Source organism: Vollenhovia emeryi, unplaced genomic scaffold (assembly GCF_000949405.1).
Source record: "Vollenhovia emeryi isolate VEMERY1.0 unplaced genomic scaffold, V.emery_V1.0 DF939121.1, whole genome shotgun sequence".
NCBI lineage: Eukaryota > Metazoa > Arthropoda > Insecta > Hymenoptera > Formicidae > Vollenhovia > Vollenhovia emeryi.
Window position 1 is genome coordinate 1,206,701 of NW_011967245.1, and position 21,880 is coordinate 1,228,580.

At 38.1% G+C, this 21,880-nt stretch overlaps 5 protein-coding genes across 10 annotated transcripts in view; 3 read left to right on the forward strand and 2 right to left on the reverse strand.

Annotated features, from left to right (window-relative positions):
- LOC105570175 (poly(U)-specific endoribonuclease homolog) overlaps window positions 1–3,111 on the forward strand; it is a 4,381-nt gene extending 1,270 nt beyond the window's left edge. The window contains exons 3-9 of the mRNA XM_012027181.1: window positions 1–170; window positions 268–345; window positions 426–479; window positions 654–830; window positions 1,015–2,179; window positions 2,260–2,674; window positions 2,810–3,111. Of these exons, the coding sequence (XP_011882571.1) occupies window positions 1–170; window positions 268–345; window positions 426–479; window positions 654–830; window positions 1,015–2,179; window positions 2,260–2,674; window positions 2,810–3,043 (2,293 nt within the window). The 3' untranslated portion in view covers window positions 3,044–3,111. The remainder of the gene's footprint in view (window positions 171–267; window positions 346–425; window positions 480–653; window positions 831–1,014; window positions 2,180–2,259; window positions 2,675–2,809) is intronic.
- A 360-nt stretch (window positions 3,112–3,471) lies between these two features.
- Window positions 3,472–9,474, forward strand: LOC105570180 (poly(U)-specific endoribonuclease homolog). The gene is made up of 6 exons (XM_012027184.1): window positions 3,472–3,712; window positions 5,841–5,954; window positions 6,525–6,704; window positions 7,411–8,275; window positions 8,388–8,817; window positions 8,891–9,474. The coding sequence occupies exons 1-6, from the start codon at window positions 3,661–3,663 to the stop codon at window positions 9,128–9,130; spliced, it is 1,881 nt and encodes a 626-aa protein (XP_011882574.1). The 5' UTR covers window positions 3,472–3,660; the 3' UTR covers window positions 9,131–9,474.
- Window positions 9,475–10,473: 999 nt separating this feature from the next.
- Window positions 10,474–13,135, forward strand: LOC105570182. Its single transcript, XM_012027188.1, has 4 exons — window positions 10,474–10,750; window positions 11,660–11,755; window positions 12,407–12,601; window positions 12,918–13,135. Exons 1-4 carry the CDS (start codon window positions 10,702–10,704, stop codon window positions 12,983–12,985), a joined length of 408 nt encoding a protein of 135 aa, XP_011882578.1. The 5' UTR covers window positions 10,474–10,701; the 3' UTR covers window positions 12,986–13,135.
- A 53-nt stretch (window positions 13,136–13,188) lies between these two features.
- LOC105570181 (DNA mismatch repair protein MLH3-like) lies at window positions 13,189–17,690 on the reverse strand. Of its 3 annotated transcripts, XM_012027186.1 has the most exons (9): window positions 17,483–17,690; window positions 16,935–17,198; window positions 16,275–16,439; window positions 15,022–16,195; window positions 14,782–14,885; window positions 14,583–14,706; window positions 13,811–14,146; window positions 13,392–13,555; window positions 13,189–13,270 (listed from the first exon to the last, which is right to left on the reverse strand). In XM_012027186.1, the coding sequence occupies exons 1-9, from the start codon at window positions 17,558–17,560 to the stop codon at window positions 13,223–13,225; spliced, it is 2,457 nt and encodes an 818-aa protein (XP_011882576.1). In that variant the 5' UTR covers window positions 17,561–17,690; the 3' UTR covers window positions 13,189–13,222. The 3 variants fall into 3 exon arrangements, with proteins under 3 accessions (XP_011882576.1, XP_011882575.1, XP_011882577.1); XM_012027185.1 differs by having other exon boundaries at window positions 13,218–13,555; window positions 17,483–17,685; XM_012027187.1 differs by having other exon boundaries at window positions 13,218–13,555; window positions 14,782–14,879; window positions 15,304–16,195; window positions 17,483–17,684.
- A 585-nt stretch (window positions 17,691–18,275) lies between these two features.
- The window catches only part of LOC105570183 (ETS-like protein pointed), a 137,373-nt gene continuing 133,768 nt past the window's right edge, over window positions 18,276–21,880 (reverse strand). For all 4 annotated transcript variants that reach the window (XM_012027190.1, XM_012027189.1, XM_012027192.1 and 1 more), the window contains 2 exons: window positions 21,397–21,697; window positions 18,276–21,252 (listed from right to left, as the gene is read on the reverse strand). In XM_012027190.1, the coding sequence (XP_011882580.1) occupies window positions 21,189–21,252; window positions 21,397–21,697 (365 nt within the window). In that variant the 3' untranslated portion in view covers window positions 18,276–21,188. The remainder of the gene's footprint in view (window positions 21,253–21,396; window positions 21,698–21,880) is intronic.

The window sequence follows — 21,880 nt, forward strand, 5'->3', positions numbered from 1 at the left end:
AACAGGCTCGACTGGATATGGAAGTTCAACAGGCGGACACGCGACAGGCTCAGGTTCGACTGGATATGGAGGTTCATCAGGCGGACACACGACGGGATCGAGCCCTTTTGGACATGCAAGTTCCTCAGGCGGGCGCACAACAGGATCGAATCCAGCTGGAACTTCGTCGGGTCAGTATATACGATTATAATATGATGATAATGAAAGAGAGAATATTATTCGTTGTGATCAGCAGCTAGAGCGGAGTATATGTTACTTTTGTCATAGGTCAAACTTCGCATCAGCAAAATAAAGATGCATCCACGACTTTTTTACACGCTGAAGGAGGAGGCGCTACGCGACCCTGTAAGTGCAGTAAACAGCACACAGCAATTGCGCGAAATAATTATTTCTTATTAATATGAACACTTTTTGTTTGTACAAAGCTCAAACCAACTCCGCACAATCCAGCCGGCCATCAGCACCACACGGCAATACAGGTATTATTAGTATTGATCTGTGATCTAGTATTTTAATCTTTACAATTAGAATACGTTACAAGAAATAATTATTTTCAAATTACAGTAACATTTTTATTTCTATTTTTATTTGTTTGTTTTTCCTATTGTACAACAAAATTATATACTTTTTGTTGTTTGCTATTTTTCTATTAGGAACTCATCCTGGAAGCCATGGGACAGGTATAACAACAGACAGTAGACAAAATTCACCGTACAATCCGTCAGCACCGTACAATCCGTCAGCACCGTACAATCCATCAGCACCATACAATCCATATAGTTCATCGAGTAATCTGCCGAAAGCCACTGTGGTACCTTCGCAAAGTCATGGTATATACTTTTCAACATTTCCAGCAAGATATAATGTATCCTTTTAACTTTCAAGTTTAAGAAACAATAATCGTCAAAATAATGCTTGATTATGGCAGAAAATTAATGTAAATTAAGAGAATAAATGTTCCGTAGCAAATACAAATTTAAATGTAATTAAAAATTGCATACAATTTTTTTGCAGCACCAACTTCCTTCGGACAACCAAGCGTGCCTCACAATCCGTCACAAGGAACTGCACCTAGCAATCCTCCATGGAGCAATCCGCATTTCAACCCGAGCCAATCTCACCCACCAGGTCCTCCTACTTCTACTAATATCGGCTTCAAAGATCATCTGCGTCCCACAAATTCGATGCCCGTTCCTTCCGCGCCTTATCCGCGCCCTCCTTATCCTTCTGGTTCCAATTCACATCCTCCTCCTTATCCTTCTGGTTCTAATTCACATCCTCCTCCTTATCCTTATCCTTCTGGTTCTAATTCACACCCTCCGCCTTATCCCTACGGCCATTCGAATCAACCTCATTCCACGTACAATCCCAGTCACACGTTCGGACAACCTTCCAGTTATCCGGCGCATATCCCGCCACCCGTACCAGGTACATTCGGGAATCCTTATTCTACGCATCCTGTCGGCGGAACCTACGGCACAGCCGGACACAGCTATTATCCGCAACAGCACGTCCTGGCGCAGCCGGCAGCACAACCGTACATACCTGGACAAACGGTCATAATGGTTCCCGGTCAACAAAGCAGCGGCAGAGGCCTGGGCCAAATGGTGAAGGAGGCGCTCGTGTTCTCCACAATTAACGCCGGGGTGAACAGGCTGATAAACCCGCATCATCATTACGCGAGTGATTACAGCAATCCAGCGAGAAGCGGTACCAGTACCAGCGAAACGCATGTCACTTACAACAATAATTATTTTAACACTCCCCCGGACAATGTTTCTCCGGCGTCGTCGAATGTACCCCAGGGAAATGTTCCTGGTGCATATCCCGCCAATCCAAGCCCGGTGAACAATCCGGTGATTACTCCGGGTGTGTCAATCCCTACAATTGTCAACAATGGTAGCACATCAAATCCAGTTGCTGGTTCTTCTGTAATCCCAATGGGTGCGGCCAGTAATCAGGAGTTCCCTCCAGTTGTGACTCCTAATGGCACTGCGGGAAATCAAGGAACGTCCAATCAAGAGGCAACCTTTTATTCTCCGCAGTATAAAATATCGGACGATGATCTGATGATGTTGACCGAAGAGTTATTCGTGAAACAAGAAGTCAATATGTCCAAGTACTTGACGTTACATCTTCAGAGTACATCTAGGAACATAACCGATGCAGCTAACGGGCCGTAAGTTTCGAATATTTAAATCAATCTAAACGCTTAGTCGATGTATCGCGTTTACACATTTGTTTTATTTACGTTTCTAGATTGATTTACGCGCAAGAAGAGGTGTACGATTACCCAACGATCTTAGCTATTCGAGCGCTCTACGACAATTATGAACACAATTCCACCGTGAAGGAGACACGTACGCAGGAAAAGCGACGGAAAGAGGAACTTCTGTTAGATTTATTCCTGAACACGAACGTGATGGCTAGAGCTATGCGATGGTTGACGGAACGAAGTTTCATCGATCCCGATGATTTCGAGAGGAAGGACGTTTTACGGCATATGTGGTTTAACACATTCGACGGCGCCACCTCCGGATTCGAGCGAGTGTTCACATCCGAAAGATATGGCACGGAGCTCCTCGGCGTGCAGGACTGGATCTACTTTAATTATCAAGAATCGAACAGACGCATTAATTACATGGGGTACATTGATACCATGAAACTTGGCGATGTGAGTCGAATTATATAATGTAGATGCAATTTTACGAGTATGTACCGTTAGTTTCAGATGAGATATACCTGAATTTCACATACATACGATATATTATGCATTTGTAAAGTTGGTTACCTCACTTGTTTTTCGCAGAGAGCCTCTTTGGTGAAATTGAACTTCCAAATGGACGATATTATTAGACCAAACGCAACGATCTTCGTGGGCACACTTCCCGAGCTTGAGATGGCCCTGTACACGATATGCTTTTACGCCAGGCCAAATGACCTATGTCCCGTTTCTCTCGGCGGAAGCAAGTTTAATATTTTCACGCATTCGTTTAGATATTACGGGAAGGATCTCATAGATCTTGCGCTTCCTATTTTCTAATTCTGTATCATATAAATAAATTCTCGGACGTGATAATAAAAGTTACTGTATACGTAATGTAATTTTAATAGAAGGGAAGATTGTTTCAATTTTACATTAATTACAATAAATAAATCTTGACAAAATAAGAAAAAGAAATCTAGTTCTAAGGTTTTATTAAGGAGAGATCGTTGAAATTGACTAGAGAATTCATAGACGTAAATTCGTAGAGAAAGCGCGAGAAATCTGGAGAACATTACATAGCACTTTCGCAAATATTGTTTAACTAGTACTTTAGATTTTATGAGCGTTTCAACAATTGTCTAAGAGATTGCGTTAATAAAAATGGAAACATTGTTAAATTACTATTTCGAATTAAAACCGGTTAATCGAATAACTCGGCCAATTGCAGCTTTGTAGGCGCTGAGGATCAGCGGAAAGAGAAAGCCTACAGAGCATGAATCATTCAATGTTACGGGCGATGGTCACCGACGCGACGTCTAGGCCGTTCGGCATAAGGTCGAACGATAGTAGTAGCACGTCGACTGCGTGAGCAAACAGTGCGTGTCAGAGATTTCTTCCAGTTTTTAACCGATCGCGACGACAATTCGGCAGCGGCGCAGCGGGCAACAACGAATATGAGAATCAGGACGTGTCTGATCACTGTGATTGTGGTTTTATTTGTTTTCGGTAATCGCACATGATTCCTAAGTATATTATTGTAAACTATAATTAATAAGGCGTCGCCAATGAATGGGAGTTGTGTACGTGAGAACTATCAGATTTACACAACGTGTTCTTAAAGTTGCACAAAATTCATTAATAATTGAAGAATCGATTTTTATTGAAATAATATTGTTTGAAATTTTACAGAATATTCGATGTGAATTATCTTGTACTTTAATTTCTGTTTAAACGGAATATTCAATGTGAATTATCGAAGGTTCTATAAAATTTCAACAATATTATTTTAATAAAAATCGTTCAGGATGCTCCCGAAATCTGTGCGAAATGCTTCAACAAAGTGATAACACTTTAATTAATTAATAATCGATTTTCAGTATTAACAAGAATTTTGTTCCAGTTTTACAGAAAGTTCCATGTTAATTGGTAACTTCAAATAAAAATTCTATTGAGCAAACTTTCCTTGGAATCAACTTTGTGTTACGTATTACGGAAGCACAGTTCGCGGAAACTCATTCGCTTCTAAGTATCTATAATTCACGAATTACTGACTTAATTTTATAGTTTAAGAACTGCTGGCAATTGAGAGAACATTGTTTCCAGATGAGTTAGAAAATCTTGCTGTGCGCAACACAGTTGTGAATTTAAAAAAAAACCGGTTGTTGCGTCATTAAAAAAATTGAAAAGAGCGATACAAGGACATACATGTTTAATTCATTCATAAGCGCGTTTGTGTGATATTTATTTGAACAAATCTATGGCACCTGCGTATGCGCGTGTACGGAGAAGTGAACTGAACATATGTCGGACCTTTACAACGCATAAAATTGACAATTTTTTATCTGTTGTATCATGTTGTACTTAAAGGACTCGAAGCATCCCTTAAAATATGCCCGAAAATGAAAATGAATGAATCAACTGTTTAATTAGACTGTGAGAACATGGAGGAAACATTCTCGTCATGTCACGTAAGATTTACGTAGAACGTTGATAGATCACCTAATAAATATAGACTGCGTAATAAGTGAAATCAGCAGAGCAAATTGCTCTTCCATGTTACTCATACGTCACGCCGTCAATGTACGCTCCTCGAATGGCATTATTCACTTGACGACGTTTACCATAATTGTATTACTGCGGCCATGATACCAAACTGGAGATTCTCATCGAAAGTCACGCGAATCGAAGCGAACACTGTTTCGCAACGTGTACGTCAAAGTTGACATTGCGGTAGTAATTGAAAAAGAAGAAAAGTGAACTTTTGTAGATCTTTCAGAAAGATTGCAAGGTTCATTAAGAATAAACATATACAATTATGGAGCTTTATCGAAAATCTTATAACTATAATTAATGAAAATTGCGTTTCTCTTTCATTGCGGAGAGAATTAAATATATACGTGTGTATACGAGAGTGGGCCTGATTTTCTGAATACACCTCTCGGACAATGGGCGACACTCATATTCAGTGCATGCTATTGAGCCAACGAATGGACAGCCAATTGCAGCTATATTATATAATAATCTGTTGAAGAACAATAGGCTTGACAATCTGCACCGGTGTCGAATCGCGCGAAATAAAAGTGGACACCAGGTCCCACAGATGGCTTGATAGTCACTCAATCAACGTATTTTATAACTCCGGACGATCCATCTAACATCTATTATTCGCCCTAACACGATCCTACCCTTGATAAAAATTTAGAATACTCGTAATTTTACGGTAGACAAAAAAATTTCTAATATTCTCAATTTTTATCTTGTGTCTGCGACGCTAGAACTTGGTCCAAGTTGGACACAGGCTTCTAGAAATACTCAGATATGTACATTTTTTTCCCCGGGTATATACTTCGTCCCCAGTTGCTCTAACTTTTTCCTCAACGTTCGTAAAAGCTTCCTCTTGTAAGGTGGCGCAAAAGCAATGCCAATTTTATCTGCAGTATTTAAGAACGAAAATAAACTGGCGCTCCTAATTGCGCGGTAATAACGCTGCGCAGTAATGATTGGTCATTACTATTGTGAGCAATATTAACTGATACTTGTATGCAAATTAGCAATTCCAAAAGACGTCTATTACAGCTAAATGTTGGAAAGCCATTGCGCACGATAAATTGTATTTGCAATATTGTGTTTACAGCAGGCACAGACGGCCGGAAAACCAGCGGACGAAGGAGCAGCAGTAGCGGAGGATGGGGCTCCTCCTCTCGGCGGGGAGGCGGTACGAAAACAACTGCGCGGCCCTCACAAACGAGTATGTAACGTTACGTGTATCGACTGATCTCTTCCCCAATTAAGTAGAACAAACGTTAGTCACAAAAACGTCAATGTAACATTAAAATGATGAATTTTACGTCATAAAACGATCGACATCAAGATTTACTTTGCAATGACTGATTTATGACATGCTGATATTCGCGAGGTGTAGATCATTTTTACAACATTTTGATGTCTTAATGATGTCACAAACAGGTACTCTCGGTGGGCCATTTTGACGTCACCATAAAAAATGATCAAAAGAGTGACATGACATTACACCTGTCGGTTCTTTCAGTAAATTGCATCACGTTGAACAATGTATACGTATTGGCAGTGAAAAAGAGGCAATTTCGTTACGTCGTAAAAAATTTCGTTACATCGAATTAAGCCTCTTTCCATAATCGTCTTACGTGGAATTGCGCAGCGGTGTGCAAATATTTATGTATCTGCGCGTTAGATCTCTTACAAATTCGATGAGTCATCGCCTCGTACAGACAATAGCCTTCTGCGGCTTCGCATGTTCCGCTCGTCTCTAATAACATCGCGAATCCCGTTACGTTCGCAGACTCGAGCCCGGGTAAAATAGGATGGAACGTACCACCGAGCACCAACAATAAAGCACCCAGCACCGGGACCAGCAATGCCAAGCCGTCGGCTCCGGTATCCGAGCACGCTTCCAAGACTAGCGCGTCCAATGTCCAATCGGGATATCCATCAGGGAATCCGCCGCCGTACAGTCCATCGGGTATATCAATCGCTCTTCCGCATTTCAAAGCAGGACACGAAACCAGCGAGTTTAAATCTCGATGCTAATCTATGATCCTTTGCACCTGTAACGTTTGCCAACAAAATCGCTAAAGTTATATCCAGTTGCGAAATATCTTTGTAAAGCTAAAGTTGCAACATTTGTCTCTTTGTGAAATCTTAATCTAGCGTTCGGTCTCGCTCTCTCTCTTTGTATCTCCTTTAAAATCTCAACGTAAAATCTAAACTCTCGCCTCAACATCTCAACCTCTTTTTGCAACTTCATGAAGATTGTAATTTAAATCCAAGACTAGCGCGACGAATGTCCAATCGGGATATCTGTCAGCGAATCCGCCACCGTACAGTCCATCGGGTACATCAATCACTCTTCCGCATTTCAAAGCAGGAAATGAAACAGCGAGTTTAAATATCGATGCTATTCAAGAGCGAGATCTCTATGATCCTTTGCATCTGTAACATTTTCCAACAAAATCGCTAAAATTATATCCAGTTGCGAAATATCCTTTTAAAGCTAAAGTTGCAGCGTTCGTCTCTTTGTAAAATCTTAATCTAGCATCTGATCTCGCTCTCTTTGCGTCTCCTTTAAAGTCTCAATGTAAAATCTAAAATCTCATCTCCTCGTGCAACTTCATGAAGATTTTTTTTCACGGAGTCTACAGTCCTAATCCTTTTCTGACGATCCCCAGGCGGATATCCTCGGCAGCCCGCCAGCAACCCCTACGGCGGCCCGGGCTACAATCAGGGCGGCACGGGCTACAATCAGGGCGGCACAGGCTACAATCAGGGCTACCCGTCCTACAACAATCCTTCGTACCCCGGCGGCCACTCGCCGTACGGTCAGGCTTACAATCCGTCTATGCAACATAACGCGCCGCCGGCCTACAGTCCGTACCCCGGCGGACACTCCTACGGTGGTCACGGCGGGCAGTCATACGGCCAGCCGTCCTACGCCCAACCGTCCTACGTTCAACCGGCTATCGCACAAGCGCCGGCGCTCACCGTCCTGCAACCAAGCCGGCCTGGTATCGGCCAGCTGGCCAAGGAAGCGCTGGTCTATTCCAGCGTGAGCGCGGGCGTCAGCGCGGCCGTCAACAGATTGCTACCAGGTGGTATCTACGGCAGAAGTCCGGGATACAGCAACGGCGCCGGTGCCGCCGGCGGTGCCGCACCGAGCCACACCGAGGTCACGTATAATAATTATTATTACAATCAGTCGAACCCGGCTAACGGGGAAGCGCCCGCTAACTCGGCGGCTGCGACTATAAATAACGGGGGTGCGCCCGCTAACTCGAACGCGCCCAGCTCCGTGACGCCGCTCCAGCCGCCACCGGAAGCGGATAAGAAAGCCGAAGCGACCAGCAATGCCAATTCGCCCAGCCCCCAGACAGATAGTAACCCGAGCCAACCGAACTATCCGATTTCCAACGACGAGGTGAAGAAGCTGGCGGAAAGTCTCTTCGAGGTGGATAAGAACAACGCGTACAAGTACATCACCGTGAACCTGCAGGGCGAGACGAAGGAGGACAGCACCGCGGATGACGCTCCTCTGCCGTGAGTAGAACCGGCCGGCTCGAACGACCCGCGTTGCCCTCACCTTGAGAGAAGTAATTGGATGATTCCGCGCGTTAAGAGTTTCATTGACCTCGTTTTAATGTGATTTCAGTTTACTGGACGTCAAACCGGAGGCGTACGAGATCCCGACGATTAAAAGCGTGCTGGCGCTGCAAGATAATTATGAGATGGACGTAAAAAAGAAGGAGACCGTCACGCCCGAGGAGCGAAAGGAGGAAGCGGAGCTGCTCGACAGGTTCCTGGAGACCGACGTGTTTAAAACGATGATGAAGTACCTGGCTGACAAGGAGTTCGTTCTGAACGACGAGTACGAGTTTAAGGACACCCTGAAACGGATCTGGTTCTCGCAGTTCCAGCGAGTGGAGGGAGAGCCGTCCAGTTCCGGCTTCGAGGCGGTGTTCGTCGCGGAGAAGCTCGACTCCTACATGATCGGGCCGCAGAATTGGATTTACTACGCCAAGCAGGAAGAGCAGAAGAATCTCGACTATCGCGGATACATAAAGGATATCAAATTAGCGGACGTAAGCAACGCCACGCTCGCGTATTTAACAATTTCGTCCTACGTGTATTTATTGTATTTCTTTGGCCTTGCAGAAGGGAGAAGCTATCAAGATACGTACAGCGTTCAATGTACCTGACACGAAGCATTCGATCACGACCCTTCTCGTCGGGCTCTCACCCGAGTTGGAGATGGCTCTTTACACAATGTGTTTCTACCTGCGCCCGAACGACGTTTGTCCCATTTCATTGGGCGGAAAGGACGTCAACCTGGTTTCTACCAGATTCAACTACTTCGGCAAAGATATTTTGATCGCCGGCTTTATCGCGGGATGAATTGCGGATTAGAGCCAGAGCCCTTTTGAGATTCTCTATAAGTTGTGCGATGAAAAATTTAAATACACACTTAAGGAGAACGTTCGGACAAATGTTATGTCAAAATAACTCATAAAACAAAATTTTTATGTTTACATACTGCTTTTAGTTTAATATATATTTATCCAGCATGATATTTTAAGGTGAATTTCGTGTTTCTGTCCATCTACACACATATCGAACATGTACAAATTTGTGTCAGGAAAAAGAAACCATGCACGATCTCTCTCTTTCTCATGGATCACATAAATTTGTTCTTTATTGTAATAAAATCGGAAGGGACGCAGCTACGATACAAACCTCAAGTATCCTGGCGCTCCTTTTTTCTCCCGAAAATTCCATCACAGGTACTACGGTCAGTCGTCCGTGTGCGCGTCGATTGTGAAATTTCGTGTGCTACAATAATTTTACAAGACTCGTAAACTGCTCCAGAGTTAGCTTACCGCTAATTTAATGGTATTTGAAACTTATGCTCTTGTTAAAAATCGCAGGTCATATCCAAGTCTTCCATATGTGCTAAAAGAGAAGGCGTTACTCGATCCCAGAAACTGCTGCTAACTGAGGAGAGTATATAGTATATATATTTTTTATTAAACAATATTTAATATGAACACTTTTTGTTTGTATTCGAAGCTCAAACCAATTTCGCATAATTTGATGCTATCAGTATTATGTGGCAATATTAAGTATCATTAGCATTGATTATCTTATTCAGAATTACGAGAAAAACAAAGAATTACTTTCCAATTGTTAGATAAAATTACGGTTCAGACGTTTCAATATTAATATTTCTCTTATTTTCCGTCTAATTTCACTTTTATCTGCATTTTGTCTTTTATACATATGCAAAATAATAATATATTCACTTGCACCATTTTTCTATTAGGAGCTTATCCCAATCGAAAATCCTTGAGAGTCCAGTTAGATTTTCCAGATTTTGCATTAGAGAGTAAAAATCCTTTTTATTTCTTTTCTATAATTAAAATTTTAAATTGACTAAAAATTTCACAGAAATAAATCCATAACAAAAATGCGAGGAATATACAATAGAGAATTTTTACGAAGGTTCTTTAATACTTTAAATTGTATAAAGTTTTAACAGCGTTGTTCAAAAGATCATTAAAAAGTTGTGTTAAACAGACTAATACATGGTTTCGAATTTAATCTAATGGGTCGACCCATTCCAGTCTCACTCAGATGATCAACAGGAAGAGAAAGCCTAGAATGAAACTTCGAGCAACAACAATTTAAATCGCGATTACAAATGTAACGGAACAAACATCAAATGGACCCTTAAGATTCATCTATTAAATTGCTTCACTTTTCAAGACCAGTTTCAATTGATATCGTCAGCAGAAAAGCGCGGACTATAAATACGAGGGATGAGATTACATAGGTATATATGTCTAGATTGTTCAACGTAAGGAAACAATAGCGAGTGGGCCTTGCTCGAACGAACAGTGCGTGTCAGATATTTCTTCGAGTTTTTAACTGACTGATACAGTTTGATCGAAACGTAGCGTGCAACAAGTATGAGGGCGTACCTGATTGTCACCGTGATTGTTATTTTATTCGTTTTTGGTAATCGCACATGTTATTCCTAAGCAGATATTACGTCAGAGAATTTTGCTGTGTGTAACTCGGTTGTTAAAAATTTGGGAAAGCCAATTATCACGTTAGTAAAAAAGTTATTAAGGATACTTAGTTCTTTAAATATCTATTTCATTCATGTGTTGTTTATAAAAAAAAATTATAACGCGTGAGAAAGTGATTAACGTATCGAACGTATGTTGGATTTTAATGACTTATAAAATTTTTAAGTTTTAACTGGTTTATATTATATATAAATTTTTGTGAAGTGTGCTTTAAAATATGGAAAATAAAACAATAAAATTAATGCATCCAGCTTTTCAATGAGACGTTAAGAAAATCAAGGAAGCATTTTGAAGTCTGATGAAATATACTTAGAACGATACTAAATTGACTAACGGATACAAACTAAACTGAAGAAATTCCTTTTCCACGCGCCAATGCACGTTCGTCATATTATTCACTTGTCGACGTTTACCATAATTTTATTATTGCGACCGTGACTGAACTGAAGATTCTTATCAGTGGTGACATACAAATACTAGTTAATTAAGATGCGTACTTCAAATTTAACATTGCGCAAATATTAACGTAAAAAATGAGCCTATCTCACAATAGGAAACTTACCTCTAATTATTTATAAAACTGAACGTGACCCGGTAAAAGTGATAATTGGAGCAACGAGATTTATACATATTAGCTCAAAATTATACTCATACATTTGTCCGATCTATTTGGTAACATAAAAAACAAATCGAAACTGTTAATTATATGTGTAATAATTGATCATAGCTGTGTTAACTGAGACGTATGTAAATTTGCAAGTTCTAAAAGACACTTGGCCAAAATGTGGAAAGTTGCATATGAGAAATTGCTTATATAATATTGTACGTTTATCAGCCACAGAAGGTCAATGTGTCAAATGTATGATCTTGGGGAGGATTGGTAACGGACGAAGGATGTCCGGCGGGAGGAGCGGCACCTCTTGGCAGAGAAGTATGTAATATTAGCACATTATAATTATATTTCTGTTATTATCTCTACGTTTTGCTATTATTAGTGCATTATATTTTTATAATTGTTGGAGGAAAGTATTATTAATTTAGCAGAAACTATTACGAAACAGGCTCCTAATATAAGATAGCGAAGTGTCTGCTAAATTAATAGGCATTAATAGGCATTGTCTGTCGGTTCCATGAATTCATTGTCCTTGGAGTGAAATCTGTTTAGTGGAAAATTGATTATTAGATCGTGTAATCGTTGCGAAAAAAGATTTGTGACTGCATTTGGACGTTGAAAACCTACTATCTCATATTAAAATTCTATCTCACAATAGAGCACTCCTCTTATTCTTTTTTAAGATAAAATTTAACGCATTTGTTTTTCTGAATATATGTATTACATAAAGAAGAAGTAAAATACAAACGGGAAAACCAGTTAGTCTAGTTAAGCTCCTGTAATTCATAAATAATTATTCTATACGGAATCTTGCCACGGTTTGAAATTATTTATATAAGTGTCTGCCCATCAGATCTCTTATAAAAGCGATGAGTCACTGCTTTATATAGACAATAGCCTTCTGCGACACACACGAAACATACGTTCACTTGTCTCTAATAACATCACAAATCTCCATTACGTTTGCAGGCTCAAGCTCAAGCTCACGTTATAAAACAGGGTGGAATCTGCCGTTGTACGGCTATGCATACTATGCAGGGTCAATGTATAGGAATGGTAATCCGACGTCTCAATCCGAATTCAGTTATGGAAACAGCAGGACGAATACGGAATCAAGATATTCGACGTATAATTCATCGTATAATGCATCGTATAATCAATCAGGTATATTAATTATTCTTCTGTATTTCAATGAAAAAAGATGATGTAATATCGGTAAGTTTTGATTTCTATGCTACAGGCATATGAGAGTGAAATCTATACAACTCTTTATATTTGCAACATGGGCGATTAAATTGATTGAAATATAATTTAATTCTAAAGTATTTTTTTTAAATTAAAGAGACTCGCACTATTTATGTTTCCTTGTGAAATTTTAATTTAATCTTCGTGTTTTCTTTAAAATCTCTCTACGTAATTTTGCGAACGTTGCAATTTTCATAGTGTTTGTAATTCTAATTTTTCTAACGACGGTTTCCAGAAGGATATCCTGAGCAATCTAAAAAAGAACCTACGTACTCCAATTACGATGAAATTAGTTGGACATAATTTCTTTCGATTTTTCTTCTTATAATGCGACAAATTTTGTTACAATAACAGCATATATATATTGCAATTTATCTGAACAACTTTTGCGATTTTGTAGCAAATAGTATATAATAGTTTTCTTGTAAAATAAAAATACAATAATTCTTATAATTAAATAAACCTTACTTCTGCCCGTGATATACGGTATATTTAAGAACAATAAACGTAGTTTTCCATCGTGGAGTACGATTGCGCCTTTTATTCCAATGAGGCAGTTCGCTTCAAGGATGAGAAGTTCAATTTTTTCTAAAATTTGTATAATTATTAGTCAGCGAAATATTTAATAATTCTCACGATACACTTTTCTGATCCTATAAAATTTAATAGATCGTAATAAAATCTGAAGGGACACAACAACGATGCGTACCTCGGGTATTCTGGCGCTCCTCTTTCCTAATTCCGAAAATTCCATCAGAGGTATCACGGTCGGTCGTCCATGTGCGCAACGATTGGGGAATCTCGTATGTTTCAATAATTTTACTAGACTCGAACACTGCTCCAAAGTTAGCTTATCACCGAACTTAATGGCACCTGAAAAAGTCCCAAAGTTAGTAAGAGAAAAGATAGGTTTGCAAAGTAGTTTGTAAAGTAGGTAAGTCTGCAACGTTTCGAAATAGAGCACCACGCAGATTTATATATTTATGCCTTAAAAACAAAGTTTTATACTTTGTATCAATATATTATAATATATAAACGTTTGATGTAATTATTATTGTATTATGCATACATGTATATATAATCATACACAAAAATTATACATATTTTATGAAGCGATTTGGCGAATACCATGGCAAGCCTCCGATGCTATAGCATTATGAATGGTTAACGGTAATGCGTTTGCTTGACTTGTTATACTGCGATTCTTTAGTACTTCGTTTAACAAACTGTAGATTCTTGGCAATATCTTTTCGGTTTTGCATGGATCGCTAGTCGTAACTAAACATTGCGGTATCGTGCGTATCAAAATTGTGTTTTCCTTCGACGATCCCAAACTTATGCCGTATTTTCTCAACCACATTTGATTGCGCAAGAGTAAATTGTACGTTTCTGTAGGAAATTCCATGGATAGAGGATCACGCAAATTAACAGAGAGCAACTCGCTCTCGTTCTGCACGTTGTATCCTAAATAATATTAATAACTGAGCACTTGGAAGAAAACTTACAATTAATACGTAGAGGAAAGTCCCCTATTATGAGATAGGATTCTAATATGGAATAGCGGGGTTTCTGTTAAACCAATAGGCATCATCAGTTGATTTCATCTTGAATTTATTGCTCCTGGAGCGAAATTTGTTCAGCGGAAAATTCATTGTTAGATTGAGTAATCGTTGCGAAAAAAGATGTGTGATTGAATTTGGATGTTGAAAACCTGCTATCTCATGTTAGAAATCTATTTCACAATAGAGGATTTTCCTCTATCAATTATATTTTCATATTCATCTTTAATTAAAAAATTAACTCAACTAAATATTTGTATAATTTTGGAATAACTATTCGGCTATTCAGCTACAAAGAAACATTATTTCTTATTGCTTAGGAAAGTATTTTAATTGTTTACTAAGAAGTAATTGCTCGTAACGTATTCTTTCATGGATGGCATGTTGATCGATCATTAATAGAATCTTCATATCATCGTACGCCATCCACGCGGCGATAAATTCATCATTAACTTGATTAATGACCTATAAGAAAAATACATTCATCAAGATAGCTCGTAATCTCGGCTGATTGATCGTTTTCAAGATTTACGCACTTACTTTTATGCACTTTAATGACTCTCTTGACAATCTAAACTCGGATAATTTTCGCTTTAACTTGCAAGGGTGTACCGCTATTTGTTCACGGTGCCGATTTTCTGTAACTAGATTCGTCATTTACTTAACTGAATTTGCATAAAGAAAAACTTATAAATATTTACTTATGTAATTATTTGGGTAATACCTAATAAATTTATTATATATGCAGCTAATTTCTTACTCCGTCTGAAAGTTACTTACACGGAATCGTATCGTTGGGACTGCTAAAGCATTTTACATTTGTTAATTTGTCATGACGACGTAGAAGACCGTACAATTTTCGTGGCAGGAAATCGAACTGATTGTTAGATTCGAAACACTGTCGGAAACGCATGTTATTTTCGGCAAATATATCATTCCTTTTGCTCACGGGATCGCGTTTTTTGTTATTCGTGTAATAAGTCCAGTTCGACCATTCGGAAAGAGGAGAAATCACGTTTACGACATTGTTGTCACTGTCATCGTGAAAATTGTAAGCCTTACCAGATTTATCTACTGTGCAAAGATTCGTGGAGCTCTCCTGCATTTTCTCAACGCTATTGTGCATCTTATTTACAATTTTATCTTTACATAAATTCGTACGTTTTGTAGAAGCAACGTGGCAGTAAATGCTCTTTAATATATTTTTTCTCTTATTTATGTAATACTTGATCTTTTCAATATTATGCTGTTTGTTGCGATAATTGGTTATAATTGTTGACGTAATTTTCCTTCGCTTGCAGCCAATCGTAACGACTTTGTTTTTTATCACCGAAGATTTAACAGTTTTACGCCCATCGATGTCGTTGAGGAAAACAGATTTTTCCGACTTTAAGTATAATCGTTTTAAGTAAAATCGTTTTAAGTGCAATCGCTTTAACAGCTGCGTTTTACATAAGTCAGGAGTAACGGCAGAAACTGTAGCTTCCTGCGCGAGACATTTGAAGACGCAGTTCTTAATGGTATTCAATATCTTTCGCATATCATGAAACACGATGCATCTTTCCCCGTTTTCGGTAATCGACGTGAATTGTTTCTGTGGAAGCGTAAGAAAGAACAGGATAAACATATTATCGTCGTATGAATCGTGCGCATTGGACTCCTGGTCGGAGAACAAGTTGAGCCTTTCTTTGAAGGCGATTTTAATCGACTTCAGAATAAGAGGGCAACAGATCGGCCTGTGATTAAAAAATATCCCCTGCACCGCGTTCTTTTCGGACAATCCCACGTAACCGTGATAATTCCCACTGAATTCGGGACTGCATTTTATCGACCATACGCGATTCAACGGCATATCTTTCCCGAACAATGTTCTCAGGACATCGACCGGGCTGTGCGGTTTCGCAATTCTCAGGACAACCTTCTTCCGGTCTTCGTCTCTAATCGAGAACGACACCTGATTGCGATCAATATAGAGAAAACATTATGAGACAAATTACCCCGATTGATAATCGCTACGATAAATTAAATCGTACTTTTAACTTTGCAACAGCTATAGCTGCAGTAAGACAACAAATGGTAGATGTATCCCACTTTTTGAGCGGTGGTACTTCGTGGAAGCCGTAGATGGACACCGTCGTGCCGCGCGAGGGTCTCTGCTCTATTTGCTGTAAACTGGACGCAAGTCCCGCGTCAAACTCCTTTAACAAAATAATGCGAATGTCAAACGCTTTAAACGTTTATTTAAGGTAAACTTAAAACTTACTTTAAGAACAACTAAATTTTTAACTCGGTCCTTTTGAGATATAAATCAATTACAAACGTAAACGCCATTTAGGATCTGGCACAGCTGGAGGCAGCCAATTAATTTACTACGTGAATCCATGTACCGTATTTTTTTTTACTTTAAGAATTTGAAAGAAAGCTTTAAGAGAATTGTGAAAAGTATGCGATATAATTTATAATATCGCGTGCGGTTTTCTTCTCGCGCGTTCCTCTCTAGCGGGAACTTCGACAGGCTTGGCTATCTAAAAGTTACTTTAGGTGTCGAAAATTACTCTAAAATATCTTAAGTAAACTTTTAACTGCTTCAAGTAAAGTCTTAGATTTGCGATTTCATTTAAAGTAAATTTTCCCAAGAGTTATATATCGCCAAATAATTTTAACGAGTCAGATAATTTGATGACGAGTCATACCTTCATAAACGTCTCCCTGGAGCATTGATACCTGGAAGCGATCGTAAGACGATCGGACAGACGACGGATGTCCGCCAGACAGTTCGATTCGGACGGTTCGTGTATTCGTTGCTGATCATCCGTGGCTTCTGAATCGTATTCCGCGATACGTTGCAGCATATCTTTCGGTATCCCGACGCCATTGTCGACAACCTGAATTTCCCGTTTTCCCGCATGAAGTCTCACCGCGATTGCCGCGGCGTGCGCGTTCAACGAATTCGCTATCTGCAATGCGTTTTATGTGTAGTTACGCCATGATCCCCTCATTTGATTGGAGTAAAGTGTAAAATAAAATATACGGTAGGCTGATGAATAAAATGTCTTTCTTGTACTTAAGGGGTCTTCCTAGTGCGACAGGGCCTAAAGTAGGGTGATTTTTGTGAATTTTTATAAAGAAAACGACCAAACCAAATTGGTTTACAACTTTTCCTGTATGTTGTACTATGTTTCAAGTGTGCTTAAAATATTTATATTTAAATTACGAAGTCGTGGATGCGAAGTATACGTACCAGCTCCAGGACGCATCGTTCGAAAGACACGATATGCGAAATCGTTCGCGCGGTAGATCGTTCTTCATGATCCTGCATTGTTCTTCGAATTCTGTAACAAGAAACTAAAGCAGAAAGAGTGAACAAAGCGATAACGCGCCGTCTCGGTGGAGATTTTCCATAATGGCGCCGAGAATCACGTCACATTTGCACTTTGTACACACCCTCCCCCTATCTCCTTAAGACAATGCCCTAGTAGCACAGTGCACTGACCAAACATTGGTTAAACATTCGCCCAATAGTTGGTTGTATTGGGCCAATGTCTTGCCAATGCACTGTGCTACTAGAGTGAAAGCGTAAAGCGACCTGGTGAGAAATGATTTGTCGAACCGACGTCGATCGACGAATCATTTCTCGTTGGGGAAGGAAAACGCAAATAATATGTGCAATAGATAAACATTTGTGTAATAAACAAAAATTCTTTAAGAAGTTTATACTCACAATAACAAAATGCAAACTATAATAACATACTGAACTAAAAATAAATGTGTACAAAATGCAGAGTTGGAAAGTTACTTTAGAAAAATATCTGGTTACAGTTAGAGTTTTTTCGCTAATAATGTAACTAGTTACAGTTACTCAAAAAGTAACGAATCCTTACTTTGCAGTTACTTTCTTACATCGGCGTTACATTACCCTTTATTCCATTTCAATATTACAATTGAAGCTGATCTCGCGATTCCAGTCCATCGTAAAGAACCATATGAGGAGAGGGAGAAGGGAAAGGGTATAAGCGACAGCCAATCGCGGATGTATTTATAAAAATCTCTTTATTCTTTTTTTTTCTTATTGCATCTACTAAAAAGTTCCTGCATTCGTATCTCTTTCAAAATGCTATGTATAATCCTGGAAAAGAAGTATGGCTCTCTCATTCTCTCTTTTTTTTCCTCTTTAATAACAAGTGCCAAGACCGCGATAACTTAATATTAACATTCGAGTAGCTTTACACGGTTTCTCCGCCCCGCGCGTTCGGGGGTGCTCTCTAAGAGTATTTAATATAATTTATTTAACATTCGGGCGAGACGACACAACTAGGAGAAACTTTAATCGTAATGATTATTCGCGCTAGAAGGGTGTCCCCCGGTAGCTTCAACGGGAGACCTCGACAAAGTCACTACCGATTTCGTATCTTTCCTTATAACAATCCGCATTAACTAATAAACTCGCGAACGATCTTTGAAATTAGTATACTGTTAATTATGCCTAAACAGAAGACACTACGGTGCGTTTTTCTTATTATCTTGTAGGTTAAATTATTTTGGTACACGGAAACTTAACAAACACAGCGGATATAAAAATAGTTGTACATGTATCTATGTATACATACATATAATAGCAAATACAGGTGAGACCCGTTTCACGACGGAATTGGGTGCCAGCAAAATACGGTTGTCAAATAAAACCAATTTATAATGTACAATTGAATGAATTAGGTACCAATTGCTGACATTTTTCCATGTCTGTACCAATACAGTTGCTTTTTAAGTAATAAATTATTTTAAACATTTTTTAACATAAGTTTGATTTATATTTAACGCGATTACTTAGATAATTTTGGAAAAGTCGCTAATATAAACAGTCGTAGGACCGGACAGCGGTTCCTACTTCAAATTGTATGTACATTTCCCAATTTTATATATGTGTATATATGTATATATATGTATACATATTAGGTATAAGACACATGGCAAATATGAAATGTATTGCTCGTATTTCAATTCGTCAATTTTTTGTGCTATTAATGTCTGCGCGTCATTTATAAATATAACATTTCCATTGATAAAAACCGTTAATCATTTACGCAAATTAGGTAAAATAGTTACATATATATATAATTTTAGCAATATATATATCATTATACATATACATCGCTGTGAATTTGATAATGATGAAATTGCATTACCCAGTGTTCCATGAATAAAGAAAGAAATCAATTTAAGTCAAATAAATTACCACATTGTTGGACGTATCTTAAAATAAGAACTATACATATACTTTAGTCATGTCAACCGTAATTTATTGTACAGAATTCGCTACAATACATCCTTTTAGTAATATGTAGGAAAATTTTAAAAGAAAATATAAATAGATTTAATTTTCTGTATATATTAATTTCACTGGCCCACAAAATCGAACTCATTTTATCCCTCGGAAACGAAATCAGTCTATCTCTATTAATTTGGGGTCAATGAACTGGAATATCTTTTATTAAGTTCTAATGATACAGTTGGAGTCTCCAAAAACCGCTTTCTTTGTCGACCGTTACTTTACAATGAAACATGATAAATAGTTGAAAAACGTCTCAAAAGGATGCTAGGTATTTTCTACTTGATCAAAAAAAAATACCAACTATTATGTGCAAATAGTTTGCAAACATGTGCATTTAATATTGTGCATATAATATGAGATAATTTAACTTTTGACAGACAAGTTAACACAAAACCTCTGCAAATATAATACAAATTATTTACAAGAATATAAAATTTTTTTGATAAAGTACAGTAATTGTAAAGTTAGTAAACTAAAAAAGCGGTTTTTTGGGGGGATTTCAATCCTTTATATCGAATCAGCTTCGAACTAATAAGTAATTTTCACTAACATATCGGATTCAGCGACCCGAAATTAGTAATAATTGACTGATTTTATTTTCGAGGCATTTTTGTTGTAGGCCAGTGTTATTATGGAACACTGGTTGCACGTACCACTTTCCTTTTCCTCATCAGATAAATTACTTGCGTTGTGTTCAAATATGTGAATGTACAATCTCTTAATAAGAATAACTTAGTGAAAAAAAGTTTATCAATAAACACTATTTTTATGAAAAATTATATTAATTAACAGCATACTCTTTTCATCAGCGACACTTTTTTCAATTGCGCTTTTTTCCTTGGATTACATCAATAACAGAGAGTTCTTATTACGATTGGACATATTAAATATATTTAATATATCGCGAGCACATACTAGATATATTCAATAATAAAGAAATAATATAAAATATGTGTTTCTTTTTTAGAGAAGCGAGCTTGGAAGAAGAGAGTATATAGTTTAAATTTAATTTCTAAATTAAAATCTATACATATAGAAAAAAAGCATGAACGTATCGAATTGAGAAGCTCGCTATATAGCATATTGTGTAATGAGTTTTACTGTAAAATTATTGTAATAACAATCACATATCAAGTCATCTATCAACGAGATATAACACGCATATTAAAATGATGAGACATAAATAATTTAGCGGCATCACCAAGTATCTTGACGCTAGTATTTATAGCGTTGAAAAATCATGTAACATTAAAAATATATTTATATATATATATGTATAAATTGACGAGTTATTCCTATAAATATCTTCTAAAATCTGCTGTGATAAATCAATCACTTAGAAACAAATTCGCGATTTATTCAACTTTAGGCACCAATGGTATGCAGACCCTGTCTTTGGTACATACGACCGATTCGATTTTTGTTTATATCTGAATAAAGAAGACGGACTATCACAGTCTTCTGCATCTGAATATAGTTATTTCATAGCGATTTCATCGTATGGGTACTTTGTCCTTCCATTTTTCTCCATTCTTGCATGCTCGGTGCAAGGAATTTGTATTATTACATTTCACCTGTGTGATACAGTCCTAAAGCACATGTTCAATAACAAAAAAACTCAGTCTTCTTCCTTCTTCTCGGGCTTCAAGTCTACCATTGCGTGTATCTCATCAGGACTGTACCTGCAAAGGTGGAAGAACGATAATTAATATTATTATCTTCTACAATATTTGCATTAAATATTATTTCAAATTTGCAACGATATAAAATGTGAGGTTTATTTAAAACCTTTTAACGACTGCAATTTTATATACACTCACACTTACCCTAGTAGAGTTTGTAAGTCGCATACAAAGCGATATACATATCGCTTGCCAGCAGTTTTGTGTATGATGTTCTTGTCATAATAGTAGCGTAAGCCTCGGCTCAGCTTTTCGTAATTCATTTTGGGTTTATTCTTGCGAATACCCCAACGGCGTGCAACCTCGTCCGGATCGGTCAGTTTGAATTCCCAGCCGTCGCCGGTCCACGAGATAAAACCCTGACACGCTTTGTCAGTTAATAGCTCCAGCAGAAATTGCCACAGTTGAATGGGACCTGATCCGGTGAAGCACGGTGGACCGCCACCTGAAAAAAATATTTAATTAAGACTTAAAATATACATTAAACAGTAAAATAGCAAAATATTTACTGTAGCTTTAAAAGATGTTATTTCATTTTTAATTGTTTCTCCGTGTGCTTATCAATAATTCACAAAATAAATATTTATTTCGCTGATAAAAACATGCAAACTCTCCCTTTCGTCGTTAA

Coding starts and splice junctions, on each gene's coding strand:
- LOC105570180 (XM_012027184.1), top strand. CDS start 3,661: ATGAGAATCAGGACGTGTCTGATCACTGTGATTGTGGTTTTATTTGTT. Junction 3,713..5,840: donor TGTGGTTTTATTTGTTTTCG/GTAATCGCACAT, acceptor TTGTGTTTACAG/CAGGCACAGACGGCCGGAAA. Junction 5,955..6,524: donor TGCGCGGCCCTCACAAACGA/GTATGTAACGTT, acceptor TTACGTTCGCAG/ACTCGAGCCCGGGTAAAATA.
- LOC105570182 (XM_012027188.1), top strand. CDS start 10,702: ATGAGGGCGTACCTGATTGTCACCGTGATTGTTATTTTATTCGTTTTT. Junction 10,751..11,659: donor TGTTATTTTATTCGTTTTTG/GTAATCGCACAT, acceptor TACGTTTATCAG/CCACAGAAGGTCAATGTGTC. Junction 12,602..12,917: donor TGCATCGTATAATCAATCAG/GTATATTAATTA, acceptor GACGGTTTCCAG/AAGGATATCCTGAGCAATCT.
- LOC105570181 (XM_012027185.1), bottom strand. CDS start 17,560: ATGCAGGATCATGAAGAACGATCTACCGCGCGAACGATTTCGCATATC. Junction 16,440..16,934: donor CCAGGGAGACGTTTATGAAG/GTATGACTCGTC, acceptor ATTTTGTTAAAG/GAGTTTGACGCGGGACTTGC. Junction 14,147..14,582: donor TTACGAGCAATTACTTCTTA/GTAAACAATTAA, acceptor AATATTATTTAG/GATACAACGTGCAGAACGAG.